This window comes from Cucumis sativus, chromosome 6 (genome assembly GCF_000004075.3).
Source record: "Cucumis sativus cultivar 9930 chromosome 6, Cucumber_9930_V3, whole genome shotgun sequence".
NCBI lineage: Eukaryota > Viridiplantae > Streptophyta > Magnoliopsida > Cucurbitales > Cucurbitaceae > Cucumis > Cucumis sativus.
The window spans coordinates 12,307,633-12,332,173 of NC_026660.2; the positions used below are offsets into that span (position 1 = coordinate 12,307,633).

At 31.8% G+C, this 24,541-nt stretch overlaps 2 protein-coding genes across 5 annotated transcripts; both read left to right on the plus strand.

The window, feature by feature from the left end:
* The first annotated feature begins 766 nt into the window (after positions 1-766).
* Positions 767-5,572, plus strand: LOC101205032 (calmodulin-binding receptor-like cytoplasmic kinase 2). Of its 3 annotated transcripts, XM_031888205.1 has the most exons (7): positions 767-896; positions 1,161-1,420; positions 1,499-1,755; positions 2,079-2,247; positions 2,363-2,452; positions 2,743-3,041; positions 5,019-5,572. In XM_031888205.1, exons 2-7 carry the CDS (start codon positions 1,177-1,179, stop codon positions 5,346-5,348), a joined length of 1,389 nt encoding a protein of 462 aa, XP_031744065.1. In that variant the 5' UTR covers positions 767-896; positions 1,161-1,176; the 3' UTR covers positions 5,349-5,572. The 3 variants fall into 3 exon arrangements, with proteins under 3 accessions (XP_031744065.1, XP_031744066.1, XP_011657134.1); XM_031888206.1 differs by lacking the exon at positions 767-896 and having other exon boundaries at positions 979-1,417; XM_011658832.2 differs by lacking the exon at positions 767-896 and having other exon boundaries at positions 980-1,420.
* Positions 5,573-6,421: 849 nt separating this feature from the next.
* LOC101209204 (alpha-glucan phosphorylase, H isozyme) lies at positions 6,422-15,164 on the plus strand. 2 transcript variants are annotated; one of them, XM_011658834.2, is made up of 16 exons: positions 6,422-6,756; positions 6,865-7,102; positions 7,541-7,720; positions 8,223-8,399; positions 8,486-8,571; positions 8,754-8,943; positions 9,015-9,107; positions 10,103-10,287; positions 10,392-10,509; positions 10,618-10,746; positions 11,073-11,291; positions 11,389-11,592; positions 12,253-12,411; positions 12,964-13,227; positions 13,995-14,185; positions 14,811-15,164. In XM_011658834.2, the coding sequence occupies exons 2-16, from the start codon at positions 6,890-6,892 to the stop codon at positions 14,935-14,937; spliced, it is 2,535 nt and encodes an 844-aa protein (XP_011657136.1). In that variant the 5' UTR covers positions 6,422-6,756; positions 6,865-6,889; the 3' UTR covers positions 14,938-15,164. The 2 variants fall into 2 exon arrangements, with proteins under 2 accessions (XP_011657136.1, XP_004143142.1); XM_004143094.3 differs by having other exon boundaries at positions 6,422-6,752.
* The last annotated feature ends 9,377 nt before the right edge of the window (positions 15,165-24,541 follow it).

A 24,541-nucleotide genomic window follows, 5' to 3' on the forward strand; every position in this document is an offset into this window, starting at 1 on the left:
TTAATAACAATTTACTTCACACTCTTCCAATTTTACATTTATTTAGTTCTAAAACTTTAATAAATAACATTTTAATTGTTTTATAATGTATTTTACAATTTTGTACAAACTTAATCCTTACCATAAAAAAATAATGGTATTATTTAGTGAAATTTTTTACATGTATAAATTGATAAATTTCAGGGAATCAAATTTATTTATAAATTATAAAAGATGAGGTTGTTACATAGTAAAATTAACTCCACTAAAAAAAATTGGAGTTTTTTTTAATAACTATTTATAAAAAAATTTACTTAATATAAATATTTTATTAAATTAAACTTTATAAAAAAAAATTGTGATATTAATGAAATAAATATAATATTTTTAAACGGCAAAACTATATCAATATCTATCATCTATCTTTAGTCTATAGATCTTATAAACATTAATGTTTTGCTATATTTATAAAAATATCATGGTCTATCATCTATTAAAGATTGAGTTATTATTTGGCTCTATCAAACTATATTTTTCTTCATTTTTCTATATTTAAAAGGACAATTACATTCGGGGACAAACATTTAAAAAAAAAATCGTTCATAACACGTGTTTAGTGATATCACACACTTAGAAAAAGTTTATGGACTTTTAAATTTGCTCCTGCAATTTAAAAAATAGGGTAACATATATCTTATTATTATTATAATTTAATTTGTTTATGCTATTTTTCAAACCATTTTGTTTAAAAGTTCAAAACAAAATATCAATACTTTATTAGAAAAGAAATAAAAAAAGAAAAACAGAGGATAGCGTAAAAGCAGGTGGAAGAGAAATGGAGTATTACGGCGGCCGGCGAAGCAAATTGAGGCAGTGAAAAGACAAAGTCAAGCACAGAAAGTCGATAACTCTCCACCGTAAGCATGGACTTTTTCGACATTTTCAGTATTTTTAAACCCTAAAATCCAAATTAACCCTACAAGAAGCAAAAAAACAAAAGGAGAAAGTAAACTAACATTGGCTCTTTGATCTTTCTCTTCTTGACCAAGTGGCCAGTCTTTCATAAATTTAAAATTTAATGTTTCCATCTAATCATCATCTCTCTACTTAAATTCAACTGCTTAAATTTTCGTTACCAAATGGATAAATGATGATCAAATTTCCATTTCCGGAATCTGCAGAATTTTTTTTCTGCAAATGAAGAACACAAACGATTCCACCTCTCCATTCCAGTCTCAGAGATCACGGAGCTCCAAATCCAGAAACGAACGCCGTTCCGGTGCTCTAAACAAGCGGAATAATGATTCTGTACTCTCCTACAAGTTCGTAAAAGCTGCTGTTAATCGGGTTTCTCGGTTTTTCAAATCTATTTTTGTTGGTGGGAAGAAGGATTCTTCGGATCCTTCTGTCATCGGCAATAAAGAAGCTAATAATTCTCGTGGTGGGTTGTTTTTGTTTGTTTGATTTGTTTGATGATTGATGCGGAAATTGATCTTTTTTGGTTTTCTTTGATTTTTAGCTTTTTCGACGGGAAGCTACGGGAGGAATTCGTTGGCTTTGAAGTCTAGTGGTTCGTATGCTTCGTGTGGTTCGTATGGTTCTTCGTCTAGCTTGCCCAGTGAATTTTTTGCAGCTGCGGGATTCACGATTGAAGAAGTTTATAGGGCAACGGGAAATTTCTCTGCTGCAAATGTTCTCGGAGCTGGAGCATTTGGAACAGTGTATAAAGGGAAGCTCAGAGATGGGTCTCTTGTTGCCGTAAAGCGAGCCAAAAGGGTAGGAAGTTGAAGTTATTTTCTGTTAATTCAGTTTATCATTGTTGATTTGGTTACTGTTACAATTCCTGATAATTATGGAGTAGTTTGAGTCCTCCACGAGGTTGTGCGTGAGATTTCTAATGGAAAGAACTGCTAAAGCTATAAATTAAATGATAATGTTAATATAAGTTTGACCATTAAATGCTTAGGGTTATTATTGATGGCGATGTAGGGTTTTGATTTTCCTTCATTCCAAAATTCAATACGATGTGCATTTGAGGATTGGAGGCTATTTCAGTCCTTGCAATTCAGCGAGCATGACAGATTTGATACTTTTGGCAGAATGCGAATGAGAGGCGATTGCAGACAGAGTTCAGGAATGAGATACAAACACTGTCAAGGATCGAGCATTTGAATTTGGTACGTCTGTATGGGTTTCTGGAGCAAAGAGATGAGAGGGTTATGATTGTTGAATATGTTGGCAATGGAAATCTTCGGGAACATCTCGATGGTAAGCAATCTTGGTGAATCATTTTGAATGGGGATATCTTGTTGTGTATGCATTTAACTTGGCTTGTTTCTATGTTAAGGAAGACAATGTCGATAAGGTTATCTCTTTTCTACAGGGAAGCGAGGAGTCGGCCTTGAGACTGGAGAGCGTCTGGACATTGCCATTGATGTTGCTCATGCTCTTACCTATCTTCACATGTACAATGGTATGCGCACGGTTTTCCAAATAAGCATTTGATAGCTTCCATAGAAATAAGTAGCCTACAGATAGTTTAGGGAGTGCAAACACTTACTAATATCCTTCCTAATCTTATATCAGTTTGTATGTACTCTTTGGTATAAAACAAATTTTCTATTATTGGACTAGAGGCTAAAGAATCACAATCACTTCAAAATACAAACTAGCTCTTGTTGAGTTCAACTATATGTTACCTGATGGATTATTGTAGAAACGGTAAGAAATCTGAATCTAAAAAATTTATTATGTAATTGACAGATGCGCCAATAATCCATAGAGACATAAAGGCTACAAACATCCTAATCACAGATAAACTACGGGCGAAAGTGGCAGATTTTGGATTTGCACGCCTCGTTTCGGAAGATTCTAATGTTACACATGTCTCAACTCAAGTTAAAGGAACAGCAGGGTATTTGGATCCTGAATACCTAAGGACTTATCAGCTCACTGAGAAGAGTGATGTATACTCCTTCGGTGTGTTGCTGGTAGAGCTCATGACAGGGAGGCACCCAATTGAAACAAAGAGGGATGTCAAAGAAAGAGTAACTATAAAATGGGTTAGTATTTTATTAATTGCACCATAATATAATTTTGTTCCTTTAAACCTTGCAATTATATATCAAATTCTCATGAAAAGCTTTGCTATAAAAGGAGTTTGACATACCTTCTAACTTAAACACGGTTTTAATTTGTATCCTTGTTTTCAGTACATTTCCTAAAGCAACTTCGTCAATCACAAGCTTGTTTAGTTTTGTTGCTCCTACATCTAAAAGTGAATTTACGTCAAATTGCCATAACGTGATTTCCATTTAAACACTATAATTACCTTTTAAGTAACAATTTTGACGTAGTACTTCAAGAAATATTTTGAACTAATTTTATTATTTCGGAAGTGATTTTGATTTGTTACTAAACCCTCATTATTGAAAATACACTTTTGTCCCTCCAAAATCGTCTAAGAAGTTATCCAATCACACAGTAATCTTGTTCGGCTTTCAACAATTGAATGTGGATTGGAGAGTACCCTCCCTACAACTAATTTTAAACCCAAAAAAAAAAAAAACTTACTTTCTCTCACGATACAGTTTGCAAAAATAGTAAAAAAATTAGTTTAATTACCATCATATTTGCCAAATTTGCAATATGTATAATGTATAAAAGATGTGTGAGCTATTTTTTTCTAAATTTTTTTGTCAATTTCTCATACTTTAATTATTTGGGCTATTTTCAAATAGAATAAAATGAACCAAAATATTTGTAAAATATAGTAATCCATCTATTATAGACAACCGATTGTGATACTTTGTTATATTTATAAATATTTTAAAAAGTTGTCATTTAAAATAATTTCCATCAATATTTTTTAAGGCTTTCAAATCTTCTAAAAATACTTCTTAAGACTTTTAGTCACGTAGTCTAATATCATGATGAATTATAAAGATACCTAGTTTCAAGATTTCAAGACTTTAGAGTTATATTTTGATATAACTTGTGACATCATGATGATATGAAATACCGCCAAAGTTTTAAAGGATTTAATTGATTCTTTGTGGTCTCTTTAATGTGAAAGTGCCTCATCACATGACATAAATTATATCCACCTCGTTTCCATTCTTAGTTTTGATTATGTGATATTACATGAGAAGAAACCAATATATTTTCCAATATTGTTTCACTCATCTTCTTCATGTGGTATGTTCCTGCTTACTGTAGACCATTATTAGGTGGGAATTCATATTGGCCTAACTATATGTTTAGAACCTCTAGTGTCGGACAAGTAAAATCCACGTTTCTAAGTAGTCTGGAGTATCCCGAATACATTAACAATATTTACGATAACTAATCTGGTTCATATCGTGATGTCTTGTTTTAGATTTCTCTCTATGAACTGATGAGCAGTGTAGCTCAAAAGAACTATATAACAGTTTTTGCCTTTACTGGTCGTAAGGGATGAAAAAAGGACTCATTATGTTAGGAGTATAGTTGTTTGTTTTCCGGCCAAAGCTCTCTGTCCCCCTCTGTTTTAGCTTTTAGGTTCCATTACAAAGAGGGTGCCAAGAAACAAAGTATACCCATCACTTGGAAGGTACAAGATTGTTGACGAGAGACCTTAAAGAGATTTTTTACTTTTTATTCTTGAAAGTATAATGGTGGTCGGAGATTTGAACCACATATCTCTTGGCAGTTAACAACTATGTTTTCTTTGGCTTTTTGGGAAACTTTAGCTAGTAAAATCTGTTTGGATTATACAAACCAATATTCTTAGAAGTATAAGGTTTTGTGACTTGTATAGTTCATGATTTATGATAAGTAAAAGTTAGTATATAAAAAAAATTGGGTTTCATCATGGTATGATCCTGAAAATGTAGTGTAATGCAACAAAGCTATAATCTGAAACAAACAATTTGCATAACAAATGTTGGTTGAGCTCTTTAATTCTAACTCCAGCCCAGGAGCTAAAATCTAAATGGCCCCATTATAGATTTGACTCATACATACAACAAAGCAAAGCTAAATATCGTATATATGTGCAGGTAATGCAGAAGCTTAAAGAAGGAGAAGCTGTGATTGCCATGGATCCCAGACTAAGAAGGACTTCTGCATCCACTGTGACAATGGAGAAAATGCTCAAATTGGCTCGCCGATGCCTTCATCCTTCTAGACCGTCTCGACCATCCATGAAAACTTGTGGTGAGGAGTTATGGGGAATTCGAAAGGAATATAAAGATAGATTATTATCGGCTTCTTACTCCGAGTCTCTTCGTTCAGCAGACTTTCCGGCTCAAAATGCCAAAAACAACCTTTATGAATCTTTTGGTATTAAAGAAGACGAAGATTTGTACAACAAATTTATTTCTGCATGAGTCACCACCTTTTCATACCTCTTGTTCATATAGCATACAAGTAACTAATTCATATATGTGTTTTTATTGTAGTAATCATATTTGTTGTAGAAATTCCAATTCCCAGGGTATTATTTGTATATTTTGTACGTTCAAAATTTTTACTATGATGTAAGATTCCCCAATTCCCCAAACAGTATATATACTCAAATACATTACTTTTGTTTGAGGATATTCCATGCTGATACCGAAGCTTGGCAACATTCGTTAATTTGTAACGACTTGGAGCAATCAAATAGTTGTTATCCCACAAAATTTTCATAAACGTAAATAAAGGATATTATCAATTTCACAAAAATTCAAAACTCAAATCAATAAAATTATCAGTACAAAGTTGATATTATATTATAATTAAAATTTAGAGTTCAAATGTAAGTTCTTTTTAGAAACAACACTATCAAATTTTCTTTTTTCAAAACCATGTAACTTACAGTCTTTCTGGAAACATGTTACTATAATTTTCTTCCATTACAACAATTTTTAAAAACTCATTACAGTAAAAACAAAAGTAATTCCAATAGCTTTTACTGAAAAAAAAAACTAGTTGAAAAGGTTTAAGAAAAAATATAAATAAAATAGGATGGTTCAATAATTTTCGGATTGAAATGGACATCTTTTAAAAATTAATTATAAATAAAATAAAAGATTAAATATAACAAAATTTCATATTATATAAAGGATACATGTAAGACACTTGTACCTAGTTGAATATGAAAACTTTGAAACTTGTACCTAATTGAATATGAAAATTTTGCTAAAATTTTATATTATACAGATGATATATGTAAGACACTAATTGAGTATGAAAAAATTGTTTCATATGTATAATTTCTTGAAGGAAAAAAAAAAGGTGACAAGAGTAACACCGAAGAGGGCCAACCCCGCGAAGTGACCGGTTTTGGTATCTCTTCCTCAACCGTCAAAGTACTTTTCAGCTTCATCTCGTGAATGTGGACGGACGGTGCGCGCTTTTTTCTTTTTCTAAACATAAATTAAATTCAACTTTTAAATTACCCAAAAAAATCTAAACTCCATATTCCAAACCCCGAGATTCTTCCCCCGCCGATTTCTCCCATCTCTCTTGGATCCATCCATTCATTTCCATGTGATCCTCAATCACTTCCATTACTACTACCCTTTTCCTCTCCCACTTCTCTGATATTTTCTCGGCAAACTTCCAATTACGTCTTCCTTTTTTCTTTGTCCTCATTCCCTTTTTCGTCTTTGTTCTCCATTCAATCCCTCTCCACCTTCACTTTCATCACACTCCTCAAAAATATCTTCCACCGTTTTTATTACTGGACCTGATTCTTGCTTTCTCTGGAATTCTGTTCGCAAATTTTTGAAGGAATAGCCGTTGAAGCAGTCAGTGCGTTGATTCTTGTTCATTTTACGTTTTAATTAGGGATTGTTTCTTTGATTCTCCCAGCTGGTTTTCGCTTTCTCTTCTACATTGTTGGTTTCTGTTCTGTTTCAGGTTGATTTTGTTTTGGATTCTGAGTATGTCGAGTGGGAATTCTAATGGTGCTACCGTGGTTTCTACTGGTTCTACGAAAATTCCTGCAGTTGCGCATCCTTTAGCGGAAGAACCGGAGGATATTGCGTCTAATATCAAATATCATGCTGCTTACAGTCCTCATTTCTCTCTCTTCAAGTTCGAGCCTGAGCAAGCGTATTATTCGACTGCTGATAGCGTTCGCGACCGGCTTATACAAGTGCGATTTCTAACTCTTTTGAATTATATTCACGAATTGCTAATTACCTGTGTGCTGGTCGAATGACTCGAATCCCTTTTTATGCGACAATATTGTGGTATTGTAGGCTACCATCTTTCAAATAGTTAGGTATTTCAAATTATTTCAGAGCTCCTACTAGCTGAACTGTGCTTTGCTTATGAACTTTAATGCCTTTTCATGTCCTGATGCGGTTCTCAAAAGTCAAAATTTGGTTCTATTAGTGTGTAAGCGGCTAATCTATAGTTCACAAGAGACGAAAAAGTGTGTAGTTAATCTCAGCTGACTGGTCTCCTATATTTGATTTGAGTATATTATGATGATTGATTGCATTTTTCATTTAGTCTAAATATGAATCTTTACTAACTTTGACTGATGGTGGCTGACTAGTTGTGCTAATTCTCATCCTTCACTCTGCAGCAATGGAATGAGACCTACTTGCATTATCACAAAGCTGATCCCAAACAAACCTACTACTTATCAATGGAGTATCTTCAGGGCCGAGCTTTGACCAATGCAATAGGAAACTTGAATACTCAGGATGCTTATGCTGATGCTTTAAATAAATTAGGACATGATCTTGAAGAACTGGTTGAGCAGGTTATTTAAATTTTTCTCGGCATCTGAACTCAGGATACATCATTTCCCTTGTTGTTTTCTTCCACAATACTATGCAGGGTTTCCCTTCTTTTGAGAAGTAGAGAAGTAGTGAATGCTGCTCATATAATCGGAATCCTTTCATCCATCAATAATGACTCTCCAACCATATTTTTTTGGGACCAATTGCTCTTTTAGGACATTGGAAATTTCATGCATGCTATCAGTCTATATCCTGAATGTAATATAATTTATATTATCTGATGATTCAATGTCGGCTTCAGCTTTTTCAGGAATCAGTGAGCACATAAATATATTAAATACTTCTAGTCGCATTTTTCTATTTTTATGTTTTATCCGCATCCTGCTGGCATTTAACTAACGTTTGATTTTGTTGGTCTATTATCTCACGTTTTAGATTTGAGCTTAGTTAAGCAAGCAACCCCGTGCTTACATCTTATCTTTTAACATGCACAATGTTGACATTATAAACAACTTTTCATAGGAGAAAGATGCTGCCCTTGGAAATGGTGGACTTGGAAGGCTTGCTTCATGTTTTCTGGATTCAATGGCAACACTAAATTTGCCTGCATGGGGTTATGGTTTAAGGTACAGATATGGGCTTTTCAAGCAGCGGATCACAAAGGATGGCCAGGAGGAAATAGCTGAGGATTGGCTTGAGGTTAAGTTTTCATTTGAGAAAACCTTTAATTAATATATTTCTACTTCAGACATCTTTTGACATTTGTATTTATGGAAATCATGCAGAAGTTTAGTCCTTGGGAAGTTGTTAGACATGATGTTGTCTTCCCAGTCAGATTCTTTGGTCATGTGGAGGTCAAGCCTGATGGATCGTAAGTTTTCAGTGTTGACTGAACTAATTGCCTCAACTAGTCCATTTTGAGAAGAAATTTAGTTAAAAATGTTTGAGGGTCATCATGCATGCCATAGTTAATCAACTTACTGTAAGAATTAACTTCACTGCTTTGGGCATAACTCTTGTCTTAGTGAAAGTTGTGCATTGCGTACATAACAGCCGAAGATGGATTGGAGGAGAGGTTGTACAAGCTTTAGCCTATGATGTACCAATTCCAGGATACAAAACCAAGAATACCATCAGTCTTCGCTTGTGGGAAGCAAAAGCACGTGCTGATGATTTTGACCTTTTCCAATTCAATGATGGACAATATGAATCTGCTGCTCAGCTTCATTCTAGAGCTCAACAGGTTTGTTATCAGTTATCCTACCTGAAAGGTTCATGACATTGGCTTGCATCAACAGTTTGTTACATTTGCAGATATGTGCCGTTCTATATCCTGGAGATGCTACAGAGAATGGAAAACTCTTGAGACTAAAACAACAGTTTTTCCTTTGCAGTGCGTCACTTCAGGTTGGGAGTCTGTTTTTCATGTTCATATTTTTCACGATGGTTCTTTTTAGTCTTATGTTGGCCTGAAATATCCCTACGTGGCTACGTCAACATTGATATTAAGAATCTCAAGATGGTTTGAAAAATTATGTTTGACTTCTTTAAATAACTGTAGAATGAACAAAATCAACTTCATTTTGTTTGTGTAAGTTACAAGTTACGACTGTGCTATAGGAATGATTTATCTTGATTTGAGCAATTGGTAACTGTCATGCAATTAGCTTTTTTGAGTTCAACAATATGTGTGGTGGAGATTTGAATCTCTAACCTTTTGATCGAGATTATGATGCCTTAACCATGTGAACTATGCTTGGGTTGACAACTATATCATGCAACTATCGAAAACATCATTTCTAATATTTAGTTTCTTTTAACATAATTGAAGTTTCAATATTCTATATGAACACGACTGGCTATTTAAATAACCATATTGAAAAGCAGCACTTGAAATGCTTTTAAAAATTAATGCCAACTAGAAGTGTTTATGATTGTAATTGAACATTACTGAACACAGATTAGTTATAGTTATAGAAAGAATAAAAATTGTAAAATGCCGAACGAATACCAAATTGATGGGTAATGGTTTTCAATGATGTAAATTTTACCAAATGGTACTACAGCTGGTGATGAACTTACAAGGAGTAAAGATATAGTGTAGCTGTGTAAGTTAATGCCATTAGAAGATCAAGTCCGTTGTATTATGTACTGACAACACATTTTTTAATCGTATAGTTCTACATCATCCTACAATCTGTCAACAAATGTTTTGATTTGATTATACAGTTTTTAGGTTTGTTAGACTGAAAGTTCCCGCAAATCTAAGGTGCTCTTTTGTACTAATTGTTTGAGATTCAGAAATTATATCTCAACGTTTTGCATGATTATATGTGTCTGTTTGCGAGCAGCTCTTTGGTTTTTTCTTCTTCTTCTGACAAGGATAGTCAAATCAATCACAGGACATAATTTCAAGATTTAAGGAGAGAAAGCAAGGGAAAGATTCACGGGAGTGGACTGAGTTTCCAAGCAGAGTTGCAGTGCAATTAAATGATACTCATCCAACCCTTGCAATTCCTGAACTGATGCGATTACTGATGGATGAAGAAGGTCTTGGATGGGATGAAGCATGGGATATAACTACAAGGTGTAAAAAATGTATAGATATATTCAGATATTCCATGAAATTGAGATCTTTGCCTTGTTTTGAAATTAGGAGCTAAACTAGGGCTCTGTTGACAATTGGATCAGGACTATTGCTTATACCAACCACACTGTTCTTCCTGAAGCACTTGAGAAGTGGTCACAACATGTGATGTGGAAGCTTCTTCCGCGCCATATGGAAATTATTGAAGAAATTGACAAGAGGGTACAAGAGTCACCTTAGAATGACAGTTGCTTTTTGTACTTTCAACACTATTATATGTGTAATTATCTGCTAAGATAATTTCTTATAGAGCTTCGAAAAAACTTACAGTTTGTGGCGATGATCCATGCTGCTCAAAATAATCTTGAGCATAAGGTAGACAGTTTACGCATCTTGGATAATAACCCTCAGAAGCCAGTGGTTCGGATGGCTAACTTGTGTGTTGTATCTGCACATTCGGTGAGAAATCTTATTTTAAGGGATGGTATTTTATTCTTTTTCTATTCATTCATGATAGTTGTCCATAGAGTGAGGACCTCATTTTCCTTTTAGCATTTACCTATCTGATAGTTGATCTTACGAGGAGGATCTCATATTATTAATTCCTTTTAGAACTTTGTCCTGATTTAACATGATGGTTGTGATCTTAGTGTGGATATCCTTGTCAGATTTTTCATCTTGGTTTTGATTCTTCTTCGTCTTTCTATATCCTATTATATATTATTCAAATATGTGGCACCTTGTTACTACTTCTGTGAAGTGTTTTTTGCCTATTGTTATTGTAGGTAAATGGTGTTGCTCAGTTGCATACTGATATCTTAAAGGCAGAGTTATTTGAAGATTATGTAACAATATGGCCAAAAAAATTTCAAAACAAGACAAATGGCATTACTCCTCGTCGATGGCTTCGATTTTGCAACCCTGACCTCAGTACCATAATAACCAAATGGTTGGAAACAGAAGAATGGGTGACAAACCTTGACCTGCTTGTAGGTCTCCGAAAAGTATGTCTTGACTACTAGTTACTTTATTTGAAATTATTCAAAATTTCTCACCTGGTTATCTGGTCTAATTCCGTTCCCTCTATGATCTGTCCAAAAGATTGCGGACAATGCAGATCTTCAAGCTGAATGGGCATCTGCCAAGATGGCTAGCAAGGTGCGGTTGGCACAGTATATCGAGCAAGTGACTGGCATTAGCATTGACTCAAATACTTTATTTGACATACAAGTTAAGCGCATTCATGAATATAAAAGGCAACTGCTGAATATATTGGGTGCAATTTATCGATACAAGAAGTTAAAGGTATCAGTACTCCTTGGCTACGTTTCACTACATGTTCAAATTTTATTTCTTGTTCTTACACCAAACAAATAACTGATATATGGGTTGTGGGGTGATTGGGTGAAAGCAACTATTATAGTGTTGCCATAATTAAAATTTACCATAACCCATCGTTTTATGCTTTTGGGTCAATCGGTGATATCATAGCAAAAAGTCATGTATTCACCTTCTTAATGTTATTTCCTCCCCCAACTAAGTTGATTTCTATTTGTTGAGTCTTCTACAAATATTCAAGTCTACAAGTGACGGGAGAGTTAAAGTGTTAATATAATTCAATTTATTACAACCCATCAGCTTAATTTTTTGGGTCCATTGATAATTTAACAATGTATATTTAATAGCATCTGTCGACATATCTCAGATTTGATTATTGATTCAGGTCTTTCTGCAACATAGCCAAGAAACTGGTGCTGTTCTTTTAAATTGTCTCATTATGTTATTTCTAGGGTGTGTTCTGCTTTCATATTACACCGGTGCCATTTTATGAGCAGTAAAAGATAATGTTTAATTAAGTGAAGTTTGATCAACTCTTTGAATATTTAGACCCAGTATGAGCAAAAACTGCTCTGTTTCAGATTGTTACTTTATTTTTTTTAACCTCAATATATGACCTTTTGTCAGGAAATGAGTCCTGAAGACCGGAAGAAAACTACTCCACGGACTATTATGATCGGAGGAAAAGCATTTGCTACATATACAAATGCTAAGCGAATAGTCAAGCTAGTAAATGATGTTGGTGCAGTTGTCAACACTGATCCTGAGGTCAATAGCTATTTGAAGGTATATTAGTTCTCTATTGACTTGAATGTTCACTTGCTGCTATAATTGTTGCGTTCATTTATCTTAGAAATTATAAAATGAGGGAATATGTTCTTCGGCTAGAAAGGAGCTGTCAAGGACTTCAGTATAATTTGTTATTCTAATTTTTTGCCCTGGATTTAGAATGCCTGTTGCCTTGTTCCTTTTGTTTTGTGATTTTAGATTTATATGGTGTAAATGTGTGATTTCTCTTGCTGATTATTATTATTTTACTTATTATATTGTCTACAAATTTGTTCTCATTTATGAAAATATTTCTTGTAAATGTGTGATTTCTCTTGCTGGTTATTATTATTATACTTATTATAGTGTCTACAAACTTGTTCTCATATATGAAAATATTTCTTGAAAATTGAAATTTATAAATGAACAATGTTATCATAAACACAGACAAGTGATGAAAAAACTTGAGAATTTATGTAATCATGCCTAAATGATTATCCAAATTGAGTGATAATGATTTCTTGAAGCATTTGCTTCTGTTTAACTTTGCTGTTTGGGCAATATTTTCAGGTTGTATTTGTTCCAAATTACAATGTGTCTGTGGCAGAGAAGCTTATCCCAGGAAGTGAGTTATCACAGCATATCAGCACTGCTGGCATGGAAGCGAGTGGTACTAGCAACATGAAGTTTGCACTCAATGGCTGCCTCATAATAGGAACATTGGATGGGGCCAATGTAGAAATCAGAGAGGAAATTGGGGAGGAGAACTTTTTCCTATTTGGTGCAACGGCGGATGATGTTCCAAGGCTCCGGAAAGAAAGAGAAGGGGGACTGGTGAGTGGCTTCCTCTTTTACATATTCATTTTTCGTTTTGTTTTCCACTAAAATTTGGTGCTTATAATATGCCGTTTAAGTTAAAATCTCAATGCATTTAATTTGTGCTTCACTTTGCTGGTAGTTCTCAAATTAACACATTTTTTGTTTCCTTTTTCTTTGGTTTTCTCCTTACTCCCTCCTCCCACATCAAAAAGAAAAGAAAAGGAAAAAGAAAAATTAAATTCCCAGTTTCATTAACGATTGATTATCAATAATTTGATGTGAATTTTTAAGTAAATACTTGTAGTCCCAGTTTTTCTTGAAACGTCTAGAGTAAATACTAATGTCTCCCTTAAATATTGGGGTTGTTTCAATTAGAACCGTGATTTAATAATTGTCAACTTAAACCTTGATGTTTCATAAGTGTATTAATATACATCCGCTCTCCAAATTTCTTTGACCAATAGCCTATGAGTTTATAATTTGAGTCAATTAAATGCCCAAATTTTCATAAGCTAATCAAATTAGACCTCTCATTACCATTACCTTTAATTTGAAAATTTTCCATGCTTTAATTCTCAAACGTGCATAGACTTCTTCAAAGATTTTATGTTTGAAAGAGGAAGACCTTAATGAAAATGGACAGTGGGTTTACGACATAGGACCTATTTGTGGGTTGTGGACTTTAAATCCATTGTGTTGCCAAATTTTAACCACAAATTCTTCTTAAAGTTGAGATTACCTACCACTTGTACTCAACTTCTTTTTCCATTTTTACTATGCAGTTTAAGCCGGATCCTCGATTTGAAGAGGCCAAACAATTCATTAGGAGTGGTGCATTTGGAAACTATGACTATGGCCCTCTCTTAGATTCCCTTGAGGGAAACTCAGGCTATGGCCGTGGTGATTACTTTCTTGTTGGTCATGACTTCTCAACCTACATGGATGCACAGGCAAGAGTAGATGAAGCTTACAAGTAAGTAACTGATTCTATTTCCCCTCCCTTAGCTGGTTGTTTAGACTCGATGATGCTGCTAATGCTACTTATCTGATGCTGCAATATGCAAGATTATTATTAATTATTTGAAACTTGGATATTTTAGTTCAACAGATTAATCAATTCAAGAAAGGATCAAAAGTTGTTCCTCAATCATGGAAATTTTGTCTAGATAATTAGGTTTCCTCTGATGGTCCTACTGCTAGATTGGTTTGCTACTTATCAAATTTTTTCATGGGTTAAAATAGCTTGAGCAAGTTCTGGTAGGGAGGGAGAGATTTGTTCCTTGATAGCCGGTTAGGCACTATTTCTTTCTCATAGAAGATAACCTGTGTATTCTTATTATATAATTTGATACACTCAGCTTCAACTAGATTTTTGGTGAGGCATCGTGTCCAATATATATTGAATAATTGACTAAAGCCTCTATCCTTTGAGTCTTTGTAAACTTCAACTTCCAATAGCTTCAAGATTTATCGAAAGCGTGCCTTGAACAATCAAAATCGAGTTAAAATTTTTTTTGGGCTGCTTATTGATTAAAAAATCAATCTTAAACCATCCAAGTAAAAAACAAGATTTGTCTGACAACATACATATTCTGCAGGGACCGAAAGTTGTGGCTGAAGATGTCGATATTGAGCACAGCTGGGAGTGGAAAATTCAGCAGTGACCGAACAATTGCCCAGTATGCCAAAGAAATATGGAATATACAGGAGTGCCGTGTACCATAAGTTCAACATTCTAGGTCCACCTTGTCTTAAATTAAAGGAAATAAGAATCTGTATGACGCTAGGTAATCTCAGTTATTTCTCTACTTCAACCCTCTTCTTCTTGCTGGTATCAGTAACACTAGCGGTTTACAGTATACAACTTTTCATGTAATATCGTATTGTGATATATAATGCTATTTGCTTCAATTAATAAAATCTCAGTTTGTTAGTAAGGCTCTTTTAGATTAGAGTTCAGTTTGTAGATTCCGTAGTGTCTACTAAAAACGTTACTGATAATATATTGCACTTGTACCTCACTGAATATACTCAAACTTCAAGTAGACCGTGCAAAGTGCTTATCTACTTCAAATGACGTTCTTGATGATTTGGAATTTGGTTTGACAATGATGACTTCTGCAAGGCAGCAAGTCATCTTTTAAACGATAATCCATTTGTTTAAACTTGACGAGGTTGTAGCATCAGTTCACTATCATCAAGGACTCATCTTTGATCGGCCTTGCTATAAAAGAAGTATAATCCATAAATCGGTAAGAATTTTTTTTTTCTTTTTTGGTCTCTTAGACTACGACTTATTGCATCTTGATATGATGTATTGTTGACTTATTGTTCAATCCAGGCATGAGATGGCTTTTCAGTTAACAAATTAATCAATTGATTGATGAGATGATTGGAATTTGTAGAGCGATAGATCAGCTACCAAGCTCTCCAAACAGGTGAGAGAAACAATTCTGTTTAGTTTTAAATTCTAATCATTTGTCGTACACAAAACATTTAAGAGAAAAGAAAAAAAAGCTATCCACGTCTGAATTGAAGATTGATTAAGTTGTTAGATTGAATCCCCGGCTAATACCTGCATTATTAGTAAAAAAGCATAAGCTTAGATTCTAAATTTTTGGCAGCCAAGTAAGTTATTCAAATTTGGTGCCGCAAACTCTTTGATATAAATGGGGGATTTTTCAAATCCTAAAGTCGAAAGGTAAGATGTCACATCACACATGGCATTGTATTGCTAATAGTACTCACCGTACTTCCCTTTTTCTTTATTGTTTCAACAATTATAGGTGAGATTGAACCTTTACGATCACAAGGAAATATACCGTGACGTTTTATTGCTAATGGTACTCACTGTACTCTTTTTAGTTCAAAGATGGGAGGTGAGATTCAACCTCTACATTCACAGAAGGTAATAAGTATATCTTATCGATGGATTTGTACTCTAAAAATTCCCATCTGCATTATGTTAGATATAGTAAAAATGACATCAGGACAATAGGGAATGGATTTTTCAAGTGACCAATTCTTTTATAAGAAAAAATTATAAGCTATTACTGTTCACGAGGGAAAGAGTGTGCATGATGGTTGGGGGATTGTGTAAAGAATTTTGTTGGGAATGTCAACAATCCAAGAGCTAGTAGAATAGGAAGAAACGAACTTTTTACCTGCGAAGTGAACCATTGAAGAAGACTTGAATTTAAGAGAGTGTTAGTATGTGCTGTTACTACTGTTATTTATTTTTTTTATGGTTGAAAAGGGTGAAACTGATATGTTGCAGCAAGAGGTTCATCATGAGTTGGTTTGGCATTGTAATGGCCGGGGAATTGAATCACTAGTTTGGATAGGCCGAGGCAGCTAGTCCAGCGTCAGTCTTTATTCACGGGATAGGCTCTCAATTTAGTTCAGCAGTTCGAACAATTTCCTTTTGCTAGAGAGGTGAACTAACTGAATCTTTTTTCTTCATAATAGAAAAATAGAACTATGTTATTACTGTTTCTTATTTACAAATAATAGGTTAAATTATATAAAAAGAAAATGTCTTTGAATTTTGTAATTTGTATAAAAAATGTCTCTAAACTTTCAAAAGTTTTTAAAATGTCATTTCAACTCTTAATAAGAGTTTAAAAACATGCTTGCATGAAAATTATTCAAGTATTGTTTAAAAAATGTTCAAATATTATTTCATTTTTGTTAGTTATCCAAAAATTAAGTTAAAACATACCATTTTACAAAATTTTAAATATAAAACTTTTTCTTTACAATTAATATACTAAAATAATAACTAATCAAATAAAAAAATTATTTGACTATTAACTCACTAAATTTTAGGGGATGTTTGAAACTTTAGAGTTTTTTTTTTAAGTTTAAAGATTCAAATTACAAAAGGACATTTTTTTATATATATAATTTAGCCTAAATAACAATAATAATATGTTTGGAAACAATCTGTCATTTCTTTCCTTTGAGTTCTATTTTTATTATTTCTTTTTTGCATGAAAACAAGTATTTAAAAATCAAATATTGAAATGAAAATATATGTTATGCTTATTCTTAGGTTTTTTTTAAACACACATTTTAGGAGTGAAGTGAAAATGATACTTACATCTATGTTTTGAAAAAAAAAACTAGAAACTTGATTGTTTTCAAATTTTCTGTACAACTTTGTGAACGATATCATAAAAAAAATAATTAGCAAAAGAAAAGCTATATAATTGCCTTAATGGTGAGTGGGAAAATAGTTAAATTAGGAGGCTAATTAAGATGGTGGGGGGTGGGGAGCAAAAAAATAGATGGGACAATTTATTTATTTATTTATTATTATTATTTTATAATTAAACTAAGATTTAAGCAAAAGTGAGAATGTTGCCCCAACCCGAAGCACGAGGAGGCTGTGAAGGCTTATCAAAATTGAGGTGCAAAACAGCATTAACAGAGAATACCCATTGCCGCCCATGTACACAATTACATATTTTGAATGGATAACCTGACTTCCCTTTTCTAATTCAATATGTAATTCACCTCATTTGAGATATAAATTTTTGAAGTCTCCTAGATGAGATCTTTACTAGAAGTATTACAAATGTGAACTAAACCTCAACATGGCGAACATATCCTTTCACCAACTCCGAAGCTATCAAATTTTATTATTTTTGTTCATTGCACCATAAACCTGTATATATATATATATCTAAAGAGAGAGGGGTTTAATTTCGACATGTCGTTTGTTTGTTGTCATGGTCATGCATGGTCCATAGAGGAGATGGAAATGGCAGCAAGCTGCCCTTTCCTCCTTGTGAGATCAACGAATAATTTAGCGACAAATTGAGAATGACACTTTTCTTTTTTAATTTTTTGCAAGTCGTGTCACCTCCAGGTTGTGAGGATTGTCGCCAAGTTGGTTGGTAGGTACATGTGTTGTCTTGTCTTTGATTTAACAAACCTCATTTCATTCAGTTTCTTATCTTCTTAATTCTCATTTTAAAACCAAATCCAAAGTTGTTTAATCTAAATCTCTATTTCTAATGAGATAATGAATGGTTAATAAGTCCTTATCTAAATTTAGGACCTCATCAAATCGAATAAAATGAGTCCTAAGTATTCACGTTCCAATCTATTCACCACTCTCTAATTTTTAGGCACAAAATAGTTTGGTTTGGTTCTTACAAAAAGTTGTCTGATTTATACATGATCAACGGTAAGCTAGCTAGATTAACATTTTTTCATTTATTTTCTTTAAATTACTTGTTATTTTTTAATATTCAAATGTTATGTTTAATTTAAAAAATTAACTTAATGAAGTACCTAATTTATCTCCAAACTCTCGACCTTTTTTATTTAATAGTTTGAATTCAAGATCAATTTAATATATGTTATGGATAATTGTAATGAATGACCATTTTAGGAATAATAATTAAGGATATAACAATACTTTTAAAAAATTGCAAATATAGCACAACTATCGCTAATAGACTTGTATGACTGATAGGTTCATATGATTTATCGGTGATAGACCAATTTTTATAATATGGTCTATCAGTGATAGACTCTAGTCTCAGTGACTCCTTAAACCAATCAAATCTATTCAAAATGCTATTGAAATTTGTTTCTAAATAATTTAGAAAAAGAGATATATACACCACATTTTACTTAGACCAATTAAATATAAAACTTAATGAACATTTTTAGTTCTTTTTATTTTCATACGTTTGAATCTGTAATTTAACCTTCAATTTTGAAATCTTATAGCATTTTCTATTTAATTAAGAGTAGAGAGTATGATAGTTATTTGCAGTACTTGTGGCTAATATTGTTTGCATATTTCTTTTCTTTATTACCATATGGTACCAAAGTTGGGAAGGAGTAAGTCGTTGATGTTTCTAACTAAAGGACAGACAAAACCCTGGCCAATTCATTGCCTATTATCACATATATCATCTTTTCTATTTACCTCTTCTTATATTATACTACCAACTATAACCGAACATATATCTTTAGCCTCAGGGCGGGGGTTGTCGAATTCCTTCACTTTGCCATCAAGCGAGTACGATAAGACCAAGCAAACAAAACTCATTTTCATTTCATAAGTACGACGAACTTTATAATTATTTATTGTCACTAAGATTTAGTATCACTCTAAAAATTGTAATACTGTCCACTATTAAAAAATCTTGCACTAGTGTGCGTGCTTGCATTCAACATTCTCAGTAACTGTTGTTTAGAGAGTTGAGAAAAATGAAGAATTTAGAGAGTTGTCAACGTATCTCGATTATCTCAAGTCTTCTTTGATTATGTAGAAAAATGAATATGTAAGAGTTAATTTAACTAATTAATCATATTAGTTTGATCATGATTGATTTTACTTAATCGTTATTAATCAACGAACTTAGGTTTCGAAATTGCCAGGTCTAAATACTTAGTATATATATATCGTCTCCAAGCTAATTCACATGTGCTCGTCGACCTTCATGTACTGATTCTTTAAGACTTTCATGACCAACACCTCATGAATTTAGCTTTATGGTGCTTATTGATCCTTCTTTGTGAGGATATCAATTTAGTCTTTATGATCATTGATTGACCCTACGGTTTCAGCTTTTATATTTAGCCAAATAGTTCACTTCTCTTTAAACATGATCATATTATTCTAAACCAAAAGACTTTGGCCAAATTTTTTACTCATAACACTATCTATATGTGTGAATAACTTTAAATAAATTAACATTGTGTTAGAACACGAACTCGTATATGGTAAGGATGTGCTACAATTTCAAAAAGTTTTAAATGATGTTTTTGACCGTGCCTTTTCTTTTCAAAGAAAGGGCTTTTGGTACTTTATAATGAATTAAATTGATAAGAATACTTATTTAGGATGAGGGGATACCTTAATTAGGTTTAGGTTTAGGTTAGAAAATATTAAAGGCTATGGGATTTTGAATGTTAAATTAAATTAGCAAAACAAAACATTCCAAGAAGATTATGCCAAAAGATCAAAAACAAAATGATGGAAAGATATAATTGACAAAATGCCACATTTATCTCTTTGTCTATAACCTTAATTGCTACTTATATGACTACAAAAAATAACACATCAAGTTGGGATTATTTAATATAATTTTAAAATACAATTCATAACATAAACTTTTTCTCTTCCACATTCAAAAGAGAAGAATGGCCCATTGAGTGCTTGAATCCAATTTGGAAGTGTTTATTGAAGATGAGAAAGGGCCATAAGTATGTAGGGGCCTCTTCTTCAAACTCATTGTTTCACAACTCAACACGTGGCTTTCCATATGTTGGTTGCATTGCATTTGATAGTGATTACTTTCTTCTTCTTCTTCTTTTTTTTTTATTTTATAATTTCTTTCTTTTAAATATCTTTTGATATTTTATTTTTATAAGTTATTTTACGTTGGAAAGGCGATCATCAAAGGTCGATCATGTCTAGCTAGGTTAGAAAAAGCATTTTGAGTATATAATTGTGAATCAACGTATCCATTGTATGAGACGTTTATGGTGAAAAAAATTGAGGTGTAAAGTAGTGCACATACATACATTTTAGATAGAGTAATTAATAAGAACTTATTCAAAGTTAATCGCGTTTAGTCTGGAGTTGATAATTCTATATTAGATGATCTTCTAGGAATTTCTTAGGAAGCATGTGAGTGAAGACAAATCATGTTAAATTGATCTTAATTGGGTTTGTGAGAATAGTATTCGTTCTTAGAATATGTTTACAATACAATGGAATCATTATAGAGATATTTCGATTGTCAATTAGCTAAATTAATTAGTCGCTTTTCTATACTAACTTAAGAATCAAAGTGTAAATGGTTATGCATCACACTTATTGTTTAAGGATATCTCTAACACAAGTCAGTTCAAAAGATATTCGAGACACCAAAAAAGAGGAGATTGAGTTGAAGGACAAAGTTGTTGAATACTCATAATAAAAGTCCAATACATAATACATTTATGCACCAATAACCTTAAGTATATAATTTAATCATAAACCATAAAACAATTTACATTAAGCTCAACCAAGTTAATTAGTATTTTGTTGGAAGACAATGTCTCTCTAGTCAATCGGTTTATTAACCTTGGAAAGAATTAAGCGGGTGACACGTGGTATCTTTAGATATCATGTCGCTATTTTTAGTCATATTTGATAATGACAATAAGGTAATACTTTTTGGGTTATCACTATGTTAAGTGACATTTTTAGTGCTTTCGAGGTCACATCTCTTTCAAAATATATAAATCATTTTTAGATCTTTATCGATTTTATTCCAGAGCTCCATCTAAATGGTTTTATTTTAACTTTTTTTAGTAATTTAAATTTTTATACTTTAGCTTCAAGACCACCCTTCATGAAACGAACTCTCTTCTATTCACTCTAATCGTCATATTGTCTTTATTATTATTATTATTATTCTGTTAGCTTATTGGCTTAAAAAGTAATTGCTTCCACTCCAAATGACAATAAATCAACAAAAGTGAGGAAGTGATTTGAATAATTTGACACTTTTGTTAAGACTAACTCCTTTTATTTTCGTGTTTAATAAATTCTCCGAATTTTAAATCTCAAACTTTCATTTTTGTATTAAGTAAGTTTTAGTTTTCTTTTTTATTTGATATATTCAACGTTTTTTAAAATTGGTGAAGTTAATTATAAACACAAAATTGAAAGTTTTAAGATCTACTAAATACAAAATTATTAAATTTGAAGAGGTGGAATATGTTAAAACATTAACTCAGAAGGCAATTAAAAATTTAGGAATTAAAAATATATAAAAATAGGATAGGAAGAAAGAAAGATAGTAATGGGGAAAAAAGAAGGGCAAAGACAAGAAGAATGGGCTAAGGGTATGATCCTTGGCCCCTTAGTGCATGTGCATCCTCTCCATACACAATTTTGATACATTCATTCATTCAAACCTACAAACAAACAATCTCAATATATTTCTCATTTCTATGAAATAACATCAATTCTGATATTTAAGTTATCAAAACACTACAATTTTTTCTTTCAATATTTGTGTTTGGGTTTAGGTTGCTAGATGTCTATTTTTTAACATTTATTTATCTTGTAAAAGCTCTTTAGTTTTTGTAATTGAGCATATACAATTATTTGTCATTTTTTATCCTAGAATTTAGAGAAAGTATAATATATAAATTCTCTAACCTAGTTAATAATATCGTATTGTATTCTGAAATATACTCTAATAATATTTGTTCTCTTTTTGTTTGTGGACGTAGTTAACACATTCTAACCAACCATGTAAATTCGTGTGTCGATTTTTACACTCTTTGTATCATTTATTTGTTGATTTCATAATAAAAATGAAAATAATTATTCGACGTATAAAATTAATGAGCAAAACATTTTAAAATTTATGGACCAAATAAAATCAAAACTCAAAATTTATTTTACTTTACTTTGTTAACAATGAAAGAAGTAATTAAAAGTAAAGTTGTTGGATTTTCATTCAATTATTTATGTCCATTATGGTTGTCGACACCCAATTTGCTTCACATATCTAACAAAACCACGTGATACGCATCTCTACTCCCTCTCTCCAATTGCACTTTTTCTTTTTACTTCATTCAAAATATTATTAAAATTTAAGTGACGAGGGTTCGTTCGGTCTCATATTAGTTATAAAAAGAAAAATATTTCTAATATATATATATATATATGAAACGACCATTATTTCTTTAGTGTGAAAAAAAGAAAAATCACAATTGTTTTAAGTTCAAATTGAATAATATCATATTAGTATAGATTTATGAAGAAAATCGATTATTGTCTTTTAATTTAAGCGTATCACAATATTAAACTTAACAATGTTAGATAATGAATTCTTTAGAGTTTGGCCAACAAGTAGACAATATTATAGTTACTTTATTTGTGTATGTAGCTATCCTTAAATAAGAGCAAGTTCTCGTCTATAGTTCAAAACTATTGGTGGAATAATTATTCGTGAAAGGAGACTCAAATTGGTGAAAGGAGTACTTATGTTTTGAGAATGAACTATTTCGTTCGAAAGCTCCAAATAAGTTGGAGAATGAAAATAATTAATGATATGTAAGTAAAAGATGGAAACATCTTATAATTGAACGCTTATACGACGAATATACGAAAATAGTAATAATAATTTGTTGTTTTCTCAGCGATTATTAAATGTAATTTATGTAGATTTCAAATTTTGTTCAATTATTGGCTACTAGTCTACAACACAGTACATTGTTTGGGTAGATTTTTCTCCTTTTAATGGACTAGTTCTTCTTATTGATTTAATAATATTATTGTTTTTTATTAATTATTAAATAAGAAGTAATAAGAAACCCTGTATTTATTGACACGTTAATTCATCATATTGATGGCTTTATGTTTGTTTACATTTGGAGAAATTATACATTATCTTATAGGGAATTAAATGATATACCTAAATGTTAAATGTTGATAGTGACTTTATATTTTTGTTAAATTAGTTTCAAAATTCTTACGTATAATTTCTCTTTTTCTTTTGAACTTCTACTTTAAAAGAAAAAGAGGTACACTACTAATTTATAATATAAATCTTGAAATAAAGTTTTTTATATGAAGTAAATTGTGTTTATTAAATATTCCTATTCAATGTATATTAAAATATAATTTAAAATATTAAATTTGTATAAGACGCTTTTAAGAAAAAATATATATACACACTATTGGTTATAAGTATTTTGAGATTTTTTTTTAAAAAAAAACCACTCTTTATTATACAATAATATATATACTAAGAGAATATTGAAAAAAATGTTTTTAATTGATTAAAAACAGACCCTATATGACCAAAATTGAGATTAAAATTGTAAACATTGTGAGAGTGTTTAATAAAAGTTGAGATTAAAATTTTTACCAATAATAACTAAATTGAAACAAAACTTAAATTTCAATAAAAGAAATTGTGAAAATTGAAAATCTAATTATTAAATTGAAATCAAGAATAAGTGAAATCTAAATTTAATGATTTTTTAAAAAAGATATTTAGTATTTATTTTAAAGAAAAGTTTCTATCCAAACAGCTTCCACCAAAATACCAAATAGTGAAACCATTTGTACTTTGCAATGATTTTTATATTTACGTCCAAATAGTGTATAGATTTATTTTTGCACATCTATTTGACAAAATATTTAATTACATTTCATATAAAATATTTCTACTTCATGGAAGTAAATCTAAAGATGAAGTAAATAGATTTATGTTATATTTTTCCCCTTTCATTTTAAGATCTTTTCTTCTTCATTATATATAACTTTGCTCTTATTATTCCCAAGAAAACTCGA